The sequence below is a fragment of the Sinocyclocheilus rhinocerous genome, unplaced genomic scaffold (assembly GCF_001515625.1).
Source record: "Sinocyclocheilus rhinocerous isolate Xijiao unplaced genomic scaffold, SAMN03320098_v1.1 scaffold2392, whole genome shotgun sequence".
In the NCBI taxonomy this organism is placed as follows: domain Eukaryota; kingdom Metazoa; phylum Chordata; class Actinopteri; order Cypriniformes; family Cyprinidae; genus Sinocyclocheilus; species Sinocyclocheilus rhinocerous.
Genome location: NW_015632034.1, coordinates 150,916 through 163,705, shown reverse-complemented (window position 1 = coordinate 163,705; position 12,790 = coordinate 150,916). Strand labels below are relative to the sequence as shown.

Sequence of the window (12,790 nt, the reverse complement as noted above, 5' to 3'; positions counted from 1 at the left end):
TGCTGTTAATTTTTTGAAAAAAAAAAAAAAAAAAAAAACTCTAATGTGCCAAGCTATCAGAACCAAACCAAACTTAAAACTGTGGTTAAAAACCGAGGTACGTATTGAACCGTGGACTAACTGTATTGTTTCATCCCTAGTGTATAATGTTTATTTGGAGAAATAAAACATTACACACTGCATGCAGTTCACATACTTATACTTTTGCTGGTAAAGGTAATTCTTCATTGAGTAAAGTCTCTTTATATATATATATATATATATATATATATAAAGAAGAGTACTTTGGTTTACTATGGTATTAGTTCATATTAAATAATGACCTACAAATCAAGACTCCATGTCAAATAAATATCACTTTTCTCTATATTGTTGCCACTTTTTGACTTGAAATTGACTTGAATTGAATTTTGCTGCCTGATCCTCATAACACATTGTGTATTTAGCATGAAAATCAAGTAAACATGTTCAAATTAACTAGACTTTTTTACAGTTAGTTAATTATTACCAAGTTGTACAACTCAAACACACTTAACAACCGTTTGTACTTTCCTTATGTTAAAGGTGCACTAAGCAATATTTGAAAAACGCTTTTGACCACAGTGTCGGACCGAGTCCCAAAACACACTTGTAGACAATCAGCAGTAAGGGGGCGTGTCTTGTAATTATAGAGAGAGAAGAGAGCACTCAATTTGAGTGCACAGGATGGATATTAGCAGATCGACTATGGATAGAGAGAGATGGCAGATAAAAAAAGGAAACTATCAGAGAAACAAAACATTAAAAAGAAGGGTTATGATCAGGCAAGAGGTAGGACCCGCGTAAATATCGGAGCAGCTTTCCAGCGGTGGAGAGAACTCAAGGTGGGGAAGGCCTGGAAGCGGACGCCAAGGTTGCGTTGTTTCTTCTTGATAGGCGAGTAATGTTGATTTTGCTTCGTTTTACACAACTTATCTGTGTTGGCTATGTGTTGCTGTGTTGTTGAATATGCTTGTGTGTTATCTTCACTTGTTTCCACGATCGTCGTTGCCATGGTTGTGTACGTACTTGTGGGACGGAGATTTCAAAATAAGGGCGAGGTCCTGTTGGGGTATGGGCGTGGTTGTTTTGGTGCTTTCAAATATCAACATTGTTTGGCAAAAAATCGCTTAGTGCACCTTTAATGATTACATGAAGGCACACCATGTCACACATACTTAGTAGCTAGTGTTGATGTAATGTTCAGTGAGAAACAAGAGTGCTTGCTCAAGGAAGGATCAGTGTGTGATCTGAATCAATATCATGTGTCCACAGAGGTGAGGTCGGAGATCTTTTCCTCAGAATCCAAAACTCAACGTTCAGACCGAGCAATGGATCTGGGTTTGGCCGAAGACCATTTCTCTCAACCTGTGGTAAGCACTCAATCTGCAGTTGTTCTGCTATGATAATGAGCAATAATGAGTACTCGGAATGTCTTGTGATCTGAGATTGCCTCACATGGCTTATTCAGCCCACAACCTTCTGGTTAGATGCTCGCCACTTATCACACATGTGTATTTCAGAAGGGTATTTCTCAAAGATCAAAATAAATATCAAACATTTGTTTAGTAATTTCTGTGCAGCTCAATCCAAAGACCATCTGAGCCGATTTTGGACAAAATATGACAACAATTTACCTTTGCACCAGTTCAGCAGGAGTTAGTAGATTATTGTACTTGTGTTAAGCTGCCTCTGTGGGCAAATTTTCCTGTGTTGCATGGCCTGCAGGAGAGAATCCATGTGGTGCTGATTGGTTGACAGTCTGTGGATGGTAGCCTCTTGCAAAACCACTCTAGTGGTGAATGGATTGCAGAAGCTACCCAGATTTTCCTGGAGACTTGTGTGCTGGTTGCTGGGTTACACAGTGATGCACGGCAAAGTTTTTCATAGAGCCTGAGTTTGCTCGAAGCAAAGACTTTGAACAGTCTTCACAGTGCTGATGCTATGAGAACTTCAAATCAAGTCAAATCATGGCATGCACCGAAAGCCAAGATCTGGTCCATGCCTCAGCACACTGCCAATGAATTGGTGTGATTCTGCTTGGGCTTCAGATAACTGGTACCACTCACTAAGCTTCTTGCTCTTTGGTGAAACCAAGAAGGAGCTTTGGAGGGGGCCCTGTTCACTCATGCTCCTACAATACAAAGTGATCCTGTGTCTTCATAAGACTTAACCTGTTAACCTGCATTTTGGGACTTACAGCTGAAAATGACCTACCTAACTTAAAATGGTAACAGTTCCTGACAACAGTGTGCTACACACACAATTTTGTGTCTTTGGAAAGAAGACCCTTTGGGCTTTACTATCCATCATCCAGAGTTGATAACGCTCAAAAAGATAAAAAGTTATAGACACTGAAGTGCCTTGAAAAAAATTGTACCACACTCATTTTTTTTATTTCATGTAAAAATACATGAAATCAGTCCTGGAGCAACCCAGAAAAGTAATGGGTTGAAAGTCACATGTCTCATGAGTTTATATTTCAAATCTGAAGAGATTTCAAGTCATACAGATGGTAATCATACAGATGGCCAGCCATATAATCAATAATCACACTCTAATGGCCGTTCATATAGACCGCATTCACACTGATAGCTGTCATACAGACAGTAATCACACGCTGATGTGCGGTCATACAGATGGTAATCATGCAGATACAGCCACATTCCCCACAAAACAGACACACATATATGAAAAATGTTGAAGAAGGAAAAAAAGACAATTATTTGTGCAAAAAGCCGATCGCTAAGTTACGCTCCCAAAAGATGACAGGTACGTCACAGCTTGCGTCATGAGCCGTCACGAGAGAGCGCCAGAATTCAAATAAACAATATTCCACGTATCTTTGACTATCTATTTTTTTAATGGATGTTCTCATTCTGTTTGTGACACTGTATGCTACAAAACCATGTTGCTTTTTACTACCAAGATACAGTAAGTTATTCCATAACGGATACAACAATAACTGTCTCCAAAGAAATCGGACGTAAACAAAGGAATTACCATCCATATTACAACGTTATTGCTTCGTTGGACTAAAAGTGCTCTATGGGATGTTGTACAGTGGACCCTTACCTTTCTAACTAAACTGGGATTTAAAGCTGTGGATGCGTTTATGACTCGTGCGATGCTTGAGGCTTAGACCTTTAGAATGATATATAGTTTGTCAAGATTAATTATGTCCCTTTTCATTTAATCTATTCGTAAACATTGACACGTGCGAACAAAGAGCGTTCAGTGCGCCAGCGTCCAGGTGCGGGTTAACAGGTTAAAATATAACAGTGCATGACTCAACGATTAGGACTGCTTGATGACCCAGGGCCAGCATGAAGGACTTTTGGGCCAGTTGGTAGAATTATATGGGTCCCGCAGCTACTCTGCATTTCTTCCCCCCAGAGTGAGGGCACAAAGCTTCACCTGTCTTCCTCTGAGGAGGTTGATGTGGCTGGCCATGACCAGGATGAGACTGGGGACTCTTCACCCTAGTCCATCCAGTATGAGGAGCTGTTGGAGGTGGTGACAAGGGCTGTAGCAAAATTAAAGTAATTTTCCAAACCTGTACGTAAAGTAATTAATTTATCTCAATGAGAAGCAGGAAGAATGTCCAAGAATTAAACTGGATGAGCACTTGCTGCGCTCGAAATCACCTCCTCCACACCGGAGCCTTCTTTTCTTCCCTGATCTCCATGCCGAGGTTGCGAGATCATGGGAAAGGCCATATTCAGCTTGCTTATTCAGCCCCAATGTCACTAATTATTCTAGCATTCTGTGGCTGAAGCAGCATGGTTATGGGGTGATGCCTAGGGTTGAACAGACACTTTCCTGAGTCAGCATCGTCCCTCCGGTGCTACCCACCAAGCCGCTCAGAACAACTTTGGCTTTGGTAGGTAAAGCTTTCACGGCAGCGGGTCAGGTTGGCGCATGCCTGTACACCATAGCAGTGTTGCAGGCATACCAGGCCAACCTGCTTACCTGAAGAAGACCTGGACGTAGGTAAACCAGTCAGCTCCGATTACATCAGGGAGCTGGGGAGGGCCGCAGATTTGTCAATTCAAAAGGGTCACATTTACTGTGGTACACCCTGAGCAGTCTCTGGTGATGGAATAAGAAGTTTTTACCCTCTTGAGAAAGGAGGGTATAGAGCACGACCCTCCACTCGAGAGGAAGTCCAGCTTTTACAGCTGATACTTCATTGTTCCCAAGAAGGATGCGTCCCATCGTAGATCTGCGCCAACGCAACTGCTCAGTCAAGACGTTCAGATTCAAGATGCTGACGTTGAAACTCAAATGCAAATCAGGTCTGAGGACTGGTTCATCATCATAGATTTGAACTGTTGGGTCTGATGGCAGCAGCGTCAAAGATGATAACTTTTGGCCTGCTGTACATGAGACCCCTGCAGTGGTGGCTCAAGACCAAGGGGTTTTCTTTGAGGGGCAACACATTTCACATGATCAATGTCACGCGGTGCTGCCTTTGTGTCTTAGCCATGTGAAAGAAACCTTCATTCCTGTCTCAGGGACCTGTGTTGGGTGCTTCGTGTCGTTGTGTAACATGCACGATAGACGCATCCCTCATGGGTTGAGGAGCTATCATGAGTGGTAGCTCAGCCCAAGGTCTGTGGGAAGGCCATCATCTCTCCTGGCACGTAAATTGCCTGGAGATGCAGGCAGTGTTTCGGGCTCTGAGCAGACATCCTGTCAAGGCAGGGGCTGAGGCTCGTGGAATGGAGGCTCCACCCTGAGGTTGTGGGACAGATTTGGAGTATTTTTGGCCGGGCTCAAGTCAACCTGTTTGTGTCTCTGGAGATCACTCACTGTCCTCTGTGGTTCTTCCTTACGCATCCAGCTACTTTGGGACTGAATGCCATGGTACAGATGTGGCCGAGGCTGCATCTATCTCTATGCCTTTCCCACAATTGCTCTACTCCCAGGAGTTCTGGAGAGAATCCGCCGGGATGGGGTTCAGCCTTGTACTAGTAGCCCTGTTCTAGCCGCCCCGAGTTTGGTTCTTGGACCTCGTGTCCCTTCTCGACGGGTCTCCATGGGAAATTCCGATCAGGAGAGACCTTCTGACTCAGGTGGGTGGCACAATTGTTCATCCTCAACTGGAGTTATGGAAACTGTGGGTGTGGCCACTGAGGGGTCACAAAGAGGTTTAACAAAAGTTTTTCCGATGCAGCATCTCATTTCCTTCTGGGAACCATGGTTACATTTGTAACCTTTGCTCTGGTGTAGCAATTGGAATCAATATGTCCAATAAAAAAATGTCCAATATCACTGGTATGTAAGATTTTTGTTGTCATAACTTTATTTATTAGAAAAGGTATCGTGTCAAAAACAGCCAATCTGAGCGAGATTGATAATAGAAAAAAAAAAAATGTAGCCCTGCATTTATATTATTCTTTATGTCCTTTTTGTCTAGACAAAACAGGTGAAACATTCATCAAATTATCTTTTATGTGTTCCACAGAAGAAAGTCATACAGGTTTGGAACAGCTTTAGGTGACAGAATTTAGATTTTTAGGTGAACTATCCCTTCATGCATTGAAACCTCTCATGAAAGTAAGTGATTCAGCATGAGTTGCTTATCCTGTTATTTGAAGCACTGAAGTGTGTGGATGTTTGCACAGGGTTCGTTTGTGGCATCTGATGTAGACCAGCTAAAACAGGCCATAGCAGAGTGCAAGAGACTGATCCTGGAACTGCCAGAACATTCAGAGAAACAGAAGGACACAGTCATCAAACTGATCCACCTTCGGCTCAAACTACAGGAATTAAAGGTTTGCACTACCAGTCAAAATTTGCAGACAATTATTGGTTTTAATAATTAACAATGAACAAAGTGAAAATAGTACGGTGGCTGAGAAAACACACACACACACACACACACACACACACATGCAAATAGTAAAAACACCAGCAAATTAAGAAAACATCTTCATTCATTTGACAACACATGTGCTGCAAATACTCACAACATGACCAAATACAGAAACGTGCTGCAAATTCTCGCAACACAAACAAATACAGCAATGCGCTGCAAATACTCACAACACAACCAAATACAGAAATGTGCTGCAAATACTCGCAACACAACTAAATAACAGAAACGCATCCGTTTGACAACACATGTGCTGCAAATACTCACAACATGACCAAATACAGAAACGTGCTGCAAATTCTCGCAACACAAACAAATACAGAAATGCGCTGCAAATACTCACAACACAGCCAAATACAGAAATGTGCTGCAATTACTCACAACACAAACAAACATGGAAACGCGCTGCAAATACTCACAACACAACCAAATAACAGGAACGCTCTGCAAATACACACAGACCACATGAGAAATGTTTAAGGGAAGCGCAACAAGTGACAAACCTTTCTGGGACATGCTTATCAATGTCTACTCTGAAAGGCAAGATTTTTGTTTAACACCCTGATCATATGATTCCTTAGCTTTTCTGGATATTATTAGCCTAAATAAGCTGACGAAATGCACAATTAATGTAACTGAGAAACGTTTCGTAAGCTGGCTAACTTTCTTTTACAACTTCCCTTACGAAAATTAACCATGGTTTTACTATTAAAATAATAATAATAAAATAGACATGGCTACTACTATAGTTAAAAAATGGTAACCACAAATTAACCATGGTTTTGCTACACTAACCATATTTTAACCATGGTATTTGTATAACTGTGGTTATACAAATGGTAATCAATACAGCAAAAAAGGTTACTACAATTTTACTAAAATAAAACCATGGTTAATTTTCGTAAGGGTTGTTGAGGTCCACTTTAAACATTTCCCTTACAAAAATTATACATTTAATAAAACTGTGTTTTATTATAGTAAAAGTGTAGTAACCACTTTTTTTGGCGTATTGACTACCATTTTATAACCACAGTTTTACTAAAAATATCATGGTTAAACTATGGTTAGTGTAGCAAAACCATGATTAATTTGTGGTTACCACGGTCTAACTATAAATAACCATGTTTTTTGGTTTTATTTGTAGTAAATCCATGGTTCATTTTCGTAAGGCTTCTGTTGTGGTCTGTGCTTCTTGCAATGTGTTTCTGTATTTGGTAGCGTTGTGCATATTTGCAGCACGTTTCTGTATTTGATTGTGTTGTTGTGAGTATTTGCAGCACGTTTCTGTATTTGGTTGTGTTGTGAGTATTTGCGGTACATGTGTTGTCAAACTGATGATGATGTTTTCCTAATTTGCTGGTGCTTTTTCATTTGTATGTTTTCTCTTAAGTTGCAGAGCAACTGTACGCGCATGATGGCGGCGTGCACGGACGCAGCGGCTTTTGGCTCCCTCACACGGTGTTTGTTTTTGTTTCTGTTGTTTGGTATAAGCATGATATCCTGCAAAACTCTGTGTTACAGTCGGCAGGATTTATTGGACATTGGATTTAAGCATAAGATAGCCATCACTGCCAGCTTTCACCACACTAATAACATACCAGAGGAACTGGCCAGACCACCGGGATCTCCGTGGTCTCCGCGACAATGTGAGAGGAAGCAGAAGCAGGGAAGTCGGGCGGCCCTACAAACAAAGCTCAGGAAACATCCATTCAAGCTACCACTGCTGAGCCTATTTCTTGCCAACGTTAGATCGATTGTGCATAAAATGGATGAGTTGGAACTTTACATCTGTGAAAACCGTTATGTACGCCATTGTTGTGTAATAATCATAACTGAAACCTGGCTGCACCAGTTGATCCCGGACGCCGCCGTACAGCTAGCAGGTCAAATGATGCATCACTGTGACAGAAACAAGAGCTCCGGTAAGAGCAGGGCGGCGGACTTTGTTTATATATTCATAATGAATGGACTAATAACAGTGAAATCATAGATACTCATTGCTCACCTGACTTGAAATATATGTCAGTGAAATGCCGAACATTTTTTCTACCAAGAGAGCTAACTGTAGTGATTATAACGGCTGTTTATATACCACACGATGCCAATACAAACAATGCTCTTGCCCTTCTGTTAAATGTCATGGACAAACAACAGAGCATGCACCCTGATGGTGTTCACATCATAGCTGGGGATTTCAACAAAGTAAACCTTAAGTCTGTACTTCCCAAATTACATCAGCATGTTAAGTGCCCAACCAGGGGTGAAAATACACTTGACCAGGTGTACACCAATATTAAACATGCGTACAGAGCTGTTCCTCTTTCTCATCTAGGCCAGTCAGACCACCTTTCTCTGCTTCTTATTCCAGCTTATACTCCTCTTAAGAGAAGGATCAAACCACACAAGGTGATCATTAGAACTTGGCCTTAGAACAGGACTGTTTTGCTAACACCGACTGGGGCTTATTTCAACAACAGGACTTGGCTGCATATACAGAGGCAGTTCTATCCTACATTAAGTTCTGTATTGCGAATGTCACTGTGGATAAAAGCATACGAATCTTTCCAAACCATAAGCCCTGGATGAGCAGTCAGGTCCGCACACTTCTCAGAGACCGAGATGCTGCCTTTAGATCAGGTGACAAAGCTCTATACAGTGCTGCGAGAGCGAAGCTGCGGAGAGGGATCAAAGAGGCTAAGGAGGTCTACAAGAAGGAGATAGAAGATCATCTCTCAGGAAATGACTCAAGGCGGATGTGGCAGGGTATACAGAACATCACAAATTTCAGGGGCTGTGCTACTACTGCAGGGACTAATCACTCTGCCCAACTGGCAGAGGAGCTGAACTGCTTCTTTGCACGTTTCGAGGCAACCCAGCAAAATACAGTCTCATCACTTTGGCCTATACCAGCAGGTAACACCCACATACTCACTTTACAGGAGCATGAGGTGAGAAGGGTGCTTAGATCAGTGAACCTGAAAAAAGCAACCGGCCCTGACGGGGTACCTAGGAAGGTACTCAGAGCATGTGCTGACCAACTGGCACAGGTTTGCACCAATATCTTCAATCAGTCCCTGACACAAGCCATCATACCACGCTGCCTGAAGTCAGCTACCATCATACCAATCCACAAAACATCCTTGCCAAGCAGTCTTAATGACTACCGCCCAGTGGCACTTACACCGGTAATAATGAAGTGCTTCGAGAGGCTGGTTTTGCATCATATTAAAGCCAGTCTTCCTTCCACCTCTGACGAGCATCAATTTGCCTATAGAGCGAATATATCTACTGAAGATGCTATAGCTCTAGCTCTACATACTGGACTGAGTCATCTGGAAAAACAGGGAAACTATTTCAGGGAGCCGTTCATTGATTATAGTTCAGCATTTAATACCATTATCCCGGACATCCTAGTAAGTAAACTGGCCAACATAGGACTTCCCACTCTCACCTGCTACTGGATTAAGGACTTCCTGACAAAACGTTCTCAGGGTGTGAAGATGGGTCCTTATGTCTCCTCCACCAGCTCACTCAGCACCGGCTCTCCACAGGGTTATGTGTTAAGCCCTCTACTGTACTCTCTACACCTATGATTGCAGCCCAGTTTATCGCAGTAATACCATCATCAAATTTGCGGATGATACAATGGTGATTGGACTTATCACTGGGGGGATGAGACTGACTACAGAGATGAGGTCCAGCAATTAACATCATGGAGTTCAGTTAACAACCTGACTTTAAACACCTGTAAGACGAAGGAGCTCATTGTAGACTTCGGGAAACATACGACGGATCCGCTCCCCCTATATATCAACAGAGATTGTGTTGAGAAGGTCCAAAACTTCACATTTCTGGGCACCCTCATCTCTGCTAACCTATCCTGGACGGCACATATTACAGCGGTTATCAAGAAGGCACGGCAGTGTCTACATTTCTTAAGGATCCTTAGGAAAAACAATCTGAATGGAAAGTTGCTGGTAAACTTTTATCGCTGTTCTATTGAGAGTGTGCTGATGTATTGCATTACAGTATGGTATGCTAGCTGCTCTGAGGCAGACAAGAGAGGGCTTCAAAGGATCATTAAAACTGCAGAGAGGATCACTGGCAGACCCCTTCCATCACTGAAGTAGGTATATAATTCTCGAGCCCTCAATAAGGCCAAAAATATACTAAAGGACTCAACACACCCTGGGTTTCACTTGTTTCAGCTGTTGCCATCGGGCAGGCGTTACCGGTGCATTAAAACAAGGACTAGAAGATTTAAGGACAGTTTCTTTCGTAGGGCCATAAACATTATGAACTTCAATATGCGTTGACCTCATATATATTTTTCAATTTAAATGTCAGTCTTATGCCGAGTTCACACTGCACGATTTTCAAACTCGTCGGATCGCCGTTGTTTTCACACTGCGTGACTATCTGGGGTAGCATTCAGTTGCTGCTGTGTTCACACTGCATGATGGATCGGCGACAGGGGGTTTCACATTGCATGACTTCACAATAGGAATAATCGCCGACAGCTCTGTGTGGTGCAGGGTTGCCAGGTTTTCGCTACAAAACCCGCCCAATTACTACTCAAAACTAGCCTGAAAATAGCCCAATTGCTTTCAAGGGGGTCCCCCAGTAAAAATCGCGTTCGGGGGGTAAAATACACATTCTTTTGGCGGGGTTCTCCTGGTACAATTCACATTCCAGGGCCTAAATATCACGTTATTGGGGTCGCTTCAACCTGCTGACATAAAAAACAACCGACGGCAATCGTGGATTTGGCAACACTGGTCCGCAAACTACGTTTCATATAACTCCTCACCGAGCTTCCTGCTGCCCTGTATCTTGGTCTCTCATTGGCTGTAGGTCATCGCCGATGTGTTTTTCAGTCAGAACTCATTTCATTCGTGATTGTGAATCGCCGACAGCTCCAGATATTTAGCATGCCAAATATTTCACGGGCGTCGGCGACGTGTCGGCGATTCCCTCAGATCGCGTCTTTGATAATTCACACTGTGTGATTGTCACTCGCGTGAACGAGCACCGATTTGCCTCATAATGTCGGGCATTTGTCGGCGATTTCGCAAAACCTGTCGGCGAGTGAAAAATCTGACTAAAATCGTGCAGTGTGAACTCGGCATTAGTGTAATAGAATTTTTTTTCCCCACTTCGAATACAAGACTTAGTGCAATACACTATTATTGTGCAATATAACTTTGTTTTTGTAGTCAATTCAACTTATTAATGTTTTGCTGTATGTGTATTATGTGATATATGTTAAAGGGAAGCTACTCTAATTTCATTGTACATGGTATAATGACAATAAAAGCATTCAATTGAGCTCTCTCTGGGTCACCGTAAAATAGGCTTTAAACAAAAATACAATATTTTTTCATTTCAGTCAAAGCTAAAGTTGAGCTAAATCTTTCATTGTCTTTCCCCATTAAATGCATATGTTAATTAAAATGTGATGTACACATTTACTTTTTTTTTTAAAGTCGCGGCCTAATGGTTAGTGAGTCGGACTCGTAACCCAAAGGTTGTGAGTTCGAGTCTCAGGTCCGGCAGGAATTGTAGGTGGGGGAGTGAATGTACAGCGCTCTCTTCCACCTTCAATACCATGACTTGAGGTTCCCTTGAGCAAGGCATCGAACCCCCAACTGCTCCCCGGGCGCCGCAGCATAAATGGCTGCCCACTGCTCCGGGTGTGTGTTCATGGTGTGTGTGTGTTCACTGCTGTGTGTGTGCACTTAGGATGGGATAAATGCAGAGCATTAATTCCTAGTATGGGTAACCATACTTGGCCACATGTCACGTCACTTTCACTTTCACTCAAATGTTACTCTGAAACACTCTGCTGTTGTATAGAATATATATCAGGTTAACTGTTCTGTTTCTGTATCCATTAAGGGTTCCTGATTTAGATCAAAACATTTTTTTAGTTGATGAGAAACATAAATTCAGTTTTGGCTAGTGGTAAATTGTATAAATAAATTGTGGAATTTTGTTTTACTGTTGTGTTGGATATAAACAGGACCCAGAGGAAGATGAGCCGAACCTGCAGGTTCTATTAGAGCATCGATTCTCAAAGGAGAAAAGCAAGAGTGTCAAACAGATGTGTGACAAGTGTAGCACTATCATATGGGGCCTCATTCAGACCTGGTACACCTGCACAGGTCAGACCATCTCAACTGAACCCAATGCAACATTATATTAAAAACACATTTGATTCAGTCATTAAGTACTTTCGTTCCAAACCATTACCCAAAGAAAAATGATTATGCAGCTCATTTCAATAAAACACTACTTTCATAAAACTTAAAGTTCCCAGTGGCTGTGAAGCTCCTAAAAGAACAAAAATACTAATAAAGCATGATAAAACTATAAATTCCATAAATATCCAATGTAGTCCATATGACAAGTTCACTATATTCCAAGCTTTCCAATATTATTTGTATTAATAAAATAATAATATAAATGATTAAAGTCGGCATGAAATCAAATTCTTATAATTTAATGGTGTTTATTATAAATAATTTATCCGTGCACTTAGATTTCAAAAACGTTAACCTCCCCTCCCCAGTCCTCAAAACGACTCATCTTCTCTTCCGGTCACAAGCTATGGCACAAGGGCGGAGCTAGTGACATCAAGTCAAGTCAAGTCACCTTTATTTATATAGCGCGTTTAACAATACAGATTGTGTCAAAGCAACTGTACAGCATTAATTAGGAAAATATTGTGTCAATAATGCAAAATGACAATAGTAAACACTCGATTGGCGGCCTAGAGTGAGCAGAGGCCGGGGGCTAGAGTGAGGAACGGCCGGAGGTCTAGAGTGAGCAGAGGTGGCGGGCTTGAGAACGGCACGGCCGGCGGATTCGACGAAGGAGCATCCGGAGGGC

The 12,790-nt window shown here is 42.1% G+C and overlaps 1 protein-coding gene across 1 annotated transcript in view; it reads left to right on the top strand.

The window, feature by feature from the left end:
- Positions 1–12,790, top strand: part of def8 (differentially expressed in FDCP 8 homolog) — a 131,855-nt gene that overhangs the window by 4,379 nt on the left and 114,686 nt on the right. The window contains exons 2-4 of the mRNA XM_016554979.1: positions 1,294–1,391; positions 5,649–5,798; positions 11,922–12,063. Of these exons, the coding sequence (XP_016410465.1) occupies positions 1,294–1,391; positions 5,649–5,798; positions 11,922–12,063 (390 nt within the window). The remainder of the gene's footprint in view (positions 1–1,293; positions 1,392–5,648; positions 5,799–11,921; positions 12,064–12,790) is intronic.